The sequence below is a fragment of the Rana temporaria genome, chromosome 7 (genome assembly GCF_905171775.1).
Source record: "Rana temporaria chromosome 7, aRanTem1.1, whole genome shotgun sequence".
NCBI lineage: Eukaryota > Metazoa > Chordata > Amphibia > Anura > Ranidae > Rana > Rana temporaria.
The window spans coordinates 151,614,370-151,621,484 of record NC_053495.1 but is presented as its reverse complement, the minus strand read 5'-3'; the positions used below and the strand labels follow the sequence as shown (position 1 = coordinate 151,621,484).

At 41.4% G+C, this 7,115-nt stretch overlaps 1 protein-coding gene across 1 annotated transcript in view; it reads right to left on the bottom strand.

The window, feature by feature from the left end:
- Nucleotides 1-5,009: 5,009 nt before the first annotated feature.
- Nucleotides 5,010-7,115, bottom strand: part of LMX1A (LIM homeobox transcription factor 1 alpha) — a 142,970-nt gene continuing 140,864 nt past the window's right edge. Inside the window, exons 8-9 of the mRNA XM_040360153.1 lie at nucleotides 5,677-5,844; nucleotides 5,010-5,349 (exon numbers count right to left, since the gene is read on the bottom strand). Coding sequence (XP_040216087.1) covers nucleotides 5,192-5,349; nucleotides 5,677-5,844 — 326 coding nt within the window. The 3' untranslated portion in view covers nucleotides 5,010-5,191. The remainder of the gene's footprint in view (nucleotides 5,350-5,676; nucleotides 5,845-7,115) is intronic.

The following is a 7,115-nucleotide window of genomic DNA, read 5'->3' as shown; positions in this document are numbered from 1 at the left end:
GCTATGGTAATGGTTTCTATGGTAAAGCTATGGTAAATCTTTATTTTTTGCTCTCATTAGATGTCATTAGATATACTGTGTCCACTGTACAAGATGTTTATCCTAGTATCCATAATTTATATGCCCAGCCATACGGGTGCTTTAAGACCTCATTGTTTACTGCCACAATGCTTTCATGTTGGTGTGTACGTAACCCTCCAGAGTGGAACAACCAAAATAGGAGGGTTACGTACACTGTGGTACACACCAACATGAAAGCATCATGTGGCAGTAAACAATGAGATCTTAAAGCACCCATATGGCTGGGCATATAAGGGATAAACATCTTGTACAGTGGACACAGTATATCTACCAGTGGCAGTGCGTCCATAGAGGGCGCAGGAATGCCGCCCCCTCTCTCTCCTGCACCACCACTGATCAACAATACATAGATTCATGCATTGCATGAATCCATGTATTGACGCTGCCGTCCACTATTCAGATGGCCGGCTCCCTGGTGAGCGCCGGCCATCTGAATAATGGCAGCTGGTTGGCTTTGGAAGTGCCTATCAGAGCCAGCAGCTCATGGGCACAGTGGCGACAATTGATGGGCACAGTGGCGACAATTGATGGGCACAGTGGCGACAATTGATGGCATGGCACTGGCTGCGTTTGGCATGGCACAGTGGCGACAATTGATGGGCACAGTGGCGACAATTGATGGGCACAGTGGCGACAATTGATGGCACAGTGGCTGCGTTTGATGGCATGGCACAGTGGTGACAATTAATGGGCACAGTGGCCACAATTGATGGCAAAGTGGCTGTGTTTGATGGCATAACACAGTCGTTATTGTGCACTTTAATGTATACTTGATTTTATGGTACAGTGGTGTTTTTTGCAAATGATAACATTTTATGCACATTATATACAACAGCAGTATTTACACTGTAAACCTTCATCTTTTATATAAAGTGTGGGTGAACTTACACTGTATCGCTATGCTGTGGTTCTTGTAGGCTTTGTGTGCGTGCATGGGGGGGGGCCTCCATGTTCATTTTGCTTGAGGCCCCCAAATTCCTTCAAACGGCCCTGACTACAGAACACCTCCCCTTATGTTATTGAGAAGAGGAGGTGTTCTGTTGTCCTAAAACAAACCCCCTCTTAAGGTGACATGTTGCTCCTCCATTGATACAGTACAGTGAGTAAGTGTTGTCACCTTTACTAGCAGTATCACCAGGTAAAAAAATAAATAAATAAAAAAATGAAAAAATAAAACAAATGCAGCCATCACCTAAATTGAACAGCTATAACAATATGCTCTTAATGGTATATTTTCCAGACCAAAAGAAGACAAATAAAAGATGTTTAGTGTTTGAGGTTTTATACATATCTTAAACTAAAGCGAAATGTACACTTACTAGTAATCTATTTAGACCAATCAGAATCTTTTGCTAACCAACTGCACCCTAATCTTAAAATATAAGCACTGGTAAGATGCAATGTTATATATTTTTGTTCCTGAGTTTTGATTCACTTTAAGTATGAAGCCAGGAAAGTAGAAATTTTAAAAACAGAGGTCAGTATACCAGCTTGCAAATGTATTTTATGACAGGTTTTCATTTACCAACGCAGTAAGTTACAGTGATAATAAAGGCTCAGATTTAATAAAAGAAAAAAATAACAAACATGTTATACTTGTTATGTTATAACATGTTATGTTATGTTATACCAAAACCATTGCACACAGCATCCCCAATCCTCCTCTTTGTGGGTCCCCTACGGTGCTTCTGGCTCCTCCCTACTACCAAGTGCCCCGATAGCAAGTCACTTTCTATGAGAGCAGTTGCGAGTGCTCGCTCCTGAGCCCCGTTCTGTGTGTCCATAAGCCACCCCACCTGAACTCCCTCCTCACTAGCAGTGGTTGACAGCATCAGAAGCCAATAGCCCCCACTGCTGTATCTGAGCCAATGTGGAGGGAGAGAGCCAGGAGAGCAGCTGCTCTTGTTTACATTGCTGGATCGAGATGGGGCTCAGGTAAGTATTAGGGGGGCTGGGGGGAGAGCTGCATAGTGGAGTTTTTTTTATGAATTATATGCATGAAGGTAAAAAACCTTCAGCCTTAGCAACCGCTTTACACTCAAACTGAACATTCATTTTAACTTGGCTGAATGCATTCCAGATGCCAAAAAAAAAAAAAAAAGCTTGCTAAGTCTTACATGTTATGTTATACCAAAACCATTGCACACAGCATCCCCAATCCTCCTCTTTGTGGGTCCCCTACGGTGCTTCTGGCTCCTCCCTACTACCAAGTGCCCCGATAGCAAGTCACTTTCTATGAGAGCAGTTGCGAGTGCTCGCTCCTGAGCCCCGTTCTGTGTGTCCATAAGCCACCCCACCTGAACTCCCTCCTCACTAGCAGTGGTTGACAGCATCAGAAGCCAATAGCCCCCACTGCTGTATCTGAGCCAATGTGGAGGGAGAGAGCCAGGAGAGCAGCTGCTCTTGTTTACATTGCTGGATCGAGATGGGGCTCAGGTAAGTATTAGGGGGGCTGGGGGGAGAGCTGCATAGTGGAGTTTTTTTTATGAATTATATGCATGAAGGTAAAAAACCTTCAGCCTTAGCAACCGCTTTACACTCAAACTGAACATTCATTTTAAATTGGCTGAATGCATTCCAGATGCAAAAAAAAAAAAAAAAGCTTGCTAAGTCTTACCAGCCAGAAGATCCCCTGCTCCCTTTAGCAGTGTAAGCAGTGGTCTCTCTGCAGAACTCACATGCCCATTGTTGAATTAGACCTATAGCTCTCCAATATGTAAACCTCATACTTTCTGCTGATTGGAGAGCTCTAGAGGCCTAAAAGTACCCAGTTATAATATGTAAACCTAGGAAAGAATCCAGGCCTTTTCTAAGGCTACTTTCACACTGAGGCACTTTGCAGGCACTATAGCACTAAAAATATTGCTTGCAAAACGCGCTGAAAGATCCGCTATTTTCACTCCAGTGTGAAAGCCTGAGGGCTTTCACACTGGAGTGGTGTGCTGGCAGGATGCTCATAAAAGTCCTGCCAGATGCATCTTTGAGGCGCTGTAGGAGCGGTGTATACACCTACACCCTAGTGTGAAAGTAGCCTTAAGCAATCTACTGAGCTGCCCAGAACCACCTCTGAAGGGAGTCTATTCCACATTTTCACAGCTCTTACTGTAAAGAAACCTTTCCGTATTTGAAGATTAAATCCAATGCCCCCTTGTCCTCTGTGATGATCTTAAAGGGGTTGTAAAGGGAAAAAAAAATCCCTAAATAGCTTCCTTTACCTTAGTGCAGTCCTCCTTCACTTACCTCATCCTTTGGTTTTGCTTTTAAATGTCCTTATTTCTTCTGAGAAATCCTCACTTCCTGTTCTTCTGAAAAAAAATGCTCACTTCCTGTTCTTCTGTCTGTAATTACACACCGTAATGCGAGGCTTTCTCCCTGGTGTGGAGAAAGCCTCTTGAGGGTCAGGAGGGTCAGGACGCTCTCTACTTTGCAGAACAGGAAGTGAGGATTTCTCAGAAGAAATAAGGACATTTAAAAGCAAAATCGAAGGATGAGGTAAGTGAAGGAGGATTGCACTAAGGTAAAGGAAGCTATTCAGGGAAATAAATATTTTCATTTACAACCCCTTTAAAGTTAATAACTCAACACCAAGTTCACTATATGGACCACTTATGTATTTGTACATGTTGATCATATCCCCCCTAATCTCCTCTTTTCAAGAGAGAATAATCTTTCCTCATAGCTGAGCTCCTCCATGCCTCATATCACTTTGGTTGCCCTTCTCTGCACTTTCTCCAGTTCCCTGATATCCTTTTTTAAAACTGGTGCCCAAAACTGAACTGCATATTCCAGATGAGGTCTTACTAATGATTTGTACAGGGGCAAAAGTATATCTCTCTCTCTGGAGTCCATACCTCTCTTAATACAAGAAAGGACTTTGCTCGCTTTGGAAACTGCAGCTTGGCATTGCATGTTATTATTGAGCTTATGATCTACCAAAACCCCCAGATCCTTCTCCACTACAGATCCCCCCAGTTGTACTCCCCCTAGTATGTATGATGCATGCATATTCTTAGCCCCCAAGTGCATAACTTTACATTGATCAATATTAAACCTCATTTGCAGTACAGTTGTCCAATTAAATGATGCATTGAGGTTATTCCACTCCAAATGACAGAGGTTGAAGGCCGTTTTAATTACCTACCATTTTTGTATCCAGTGGGTCTCCATGCTTTTCTATGCAATGCAGGCAGATCATGGTTGGTAGGAAGGGCTGATAGAGTGCTGTACATATCACATCACCTTGCCTTAGTACTCCTCTCCAGAGCCCCCAGTCCAGACACAAGCAGTGGGCTTACTGTTGGGGGGGATTATGCAATGCTAATGGAGAGGGTGTTCCTAGAAAGGCTGTATTTGCATACAAACTACCATTGGTAATTTCCACATGAGATGCTGAGCCTCCTTGATTGAAATGAAAACACTGGTACGATGCTGTATATTTTTTCATCTATTTCAATAATAACATTAAACCAGGTACAATCAATGGGCAAAAAAATGCTTAACATAACCTTCCCCATCCTAACAAGACAGTAAAAAGAAATAAGCTATGTTTTACATAAATAAATGCACCGGTGTGCAACATTAAATACTCCCAATTGGATTGGGTTGTATGCTCAGTGTCAGGTAATGCAGCTAATACACTGAATTCATCAGTCTACATCCTTCCAGTGCATGACTGGTGGTTCAAGAACTTACAACTAATTGGATTTTCTAGTTAAAGTCTCATATCTTGCCTTCATATATGCCCGTTGGCCAAGGAGTCACATGTCCATGTCTATTTGGAGTCATCTGCTTTACGGTATTTTTCATGGTAAGTCATTTTACAGTATTTCATGAAGCCCCTTTATATACACTGAACACAGTTAATATGGATAACTAGACCACTGGATTTCATTAAACTCTGCACTTTCTTAGCAGACAATTGCTAATCCCACAAGTCACTGCTCGAGATCAAGACTCAGGGTGTATAGCTTAGGTCTTAGCTCAGCAGGGGTTTTGAAGTAAATCCTTGTGGTGTCCAGTGATGTCTTCATTGTTTAAAAAAGTGAAAGTACTGTTCCAGTAGAAGATGGTTTCATTTTCCTGAATGAATATTTGCAACGTGTATTGTATTTCAGGATGTAAAATAGGAGTTTTGCATGGAGTACAGACGATCAATGGGATTTCCCACTCTGGATTGCAAAGAACCTACTTCTGGTACTGCTAGAAGACATTCACCCAAGCTGAGAGATGCATCATCACTATCCATATCATGGAACAGGGTCTCTCCACCTGAAAAGATGTAAAACCACAAAATGTAACTGCTACTTAGAAAGGTCCAACAGAACAGTGAACTCTAGTACAGTGAAGTTAAAGGGGTTGTAAAGGTTTGTTTTTTATCTTCTAAATAGGTTCCTTTAAGTCATTAGAATAGACCGATCTTCAGTATTTTACCCTTGACTCAGCTTTAGAACCTTCACAGAACTTTATTGTGAGATCTGGTAAATTTATGTAAAATGGTTCTCTTCAGGATACATGGACTACAGGTATATATAAAGAAAACAACAGAAACAATCAATGTAGAACAGTTCTATAGCAAAGAAAAATAAGCACCCTTACCATAAGGATGCATGTGGTCTCCTGGCATCTGTGGTGGTGTAAGGCCTTGCTGGAACGGGTCTGCACTGTACATGTTCTGCTCCACCGAAAGTAGTTGATGTTGAGGAAGAGATGTGAACACATTCATGATCCCTTCAATACTGGAGTTACTTGAACTGTGTGTTTGAGCTGCAAGACAATAACAAGGCATTGTAATTTGAATTCATACATTTACTAAATGTGAACATAATAGAAAAAACTTAAAACTCCAGGAGTAAAGCTGCTGCTAGAAAAGGTTCTAACTAATTGTATGTTGATTCCTACATGGGAAAGACATATTCCTTCTAAAAATGTTTCCTGATTGTGTCTGACTTTAAGAACTCAGGACCACAAACCTGAAACAACCTTGCAAATGATGAAAGTCATGAAAATGGCCTTAACTTTATACTTTTTCCTAATTAGTGACTCAAAGTGCTGAAGACAAAGCTTAAATTGTATGTAAACCCTAACAATGAACTTCACTTATTTGATGCCTTTGTATCTGTTAAATATACACATGTTTATATATATATATATATATATATGTGTGTGTGTGTGTGTGTGTGTGTGTGTGTGTTAGTTTTACTATATACCATATGGTCAATGTTCTCTTTATGGACTACAGAACACTTTGACCCTGTGTTATAGAGATGAAGAGAGAGGGAGGCTTCTGTCTTTTTCCTGTTCTAGGGTGATAATACTAGTCCACCATTGACAGAGGAATGTGGGTGAGTACTGGCACCCAAGTACAGAAAGTGTGTTAATGGTTAATTCACTGGGTGAAAAAAAGCTTTGAAAAAAAAATGCAACCACCATATCTACGGACAGGTAACCTGTAACATATTATATTTTTGTTCTTGAGTTTTTCTTGAGCACCACAAAACTAGCAATTTCAGAAGTAGAGTTTAGTATTGGCAGCCTACATTATTCTTCCAAGACTGGTTTTCTTTAGGAAAACAGTCAGGCCTCGTACACACAACCGAGAAACTCGTCGTAAATGAAACATCGTTTTCCTCGATGAGTTCCTTGTCAGGCTTGTGGAGAAACTTGCCAAGCTTTCTTTGCGTACACACTGTCAAGACCAAATCTCCTTGTTCTCAAACGCGGTGACGTACAACACATACAACGGCAGGGGAAGTTCGATTCCACTGGCACAACCCTTGGGGCTGCTTTTGCTAATCTCATGTTACTGCGTGTTAAGTAAAAGTTTGTTAGAGACGATTTGCACTTTTCAGACTGTTACAGCGTGACAAATGTGCTATCTCCATTACAAACGCTACTTTTACCGAAGGTGTGCTCCAGTCTCATACTTTATTCTGAGCATGCGCGGGTTTCTTAGCATACACACAAACGTGTTTCTCATAAAAAAACAGCCCGACGAGGAACACGACGAGGAAATTGAGACTCCCGTCGAGGAAAAA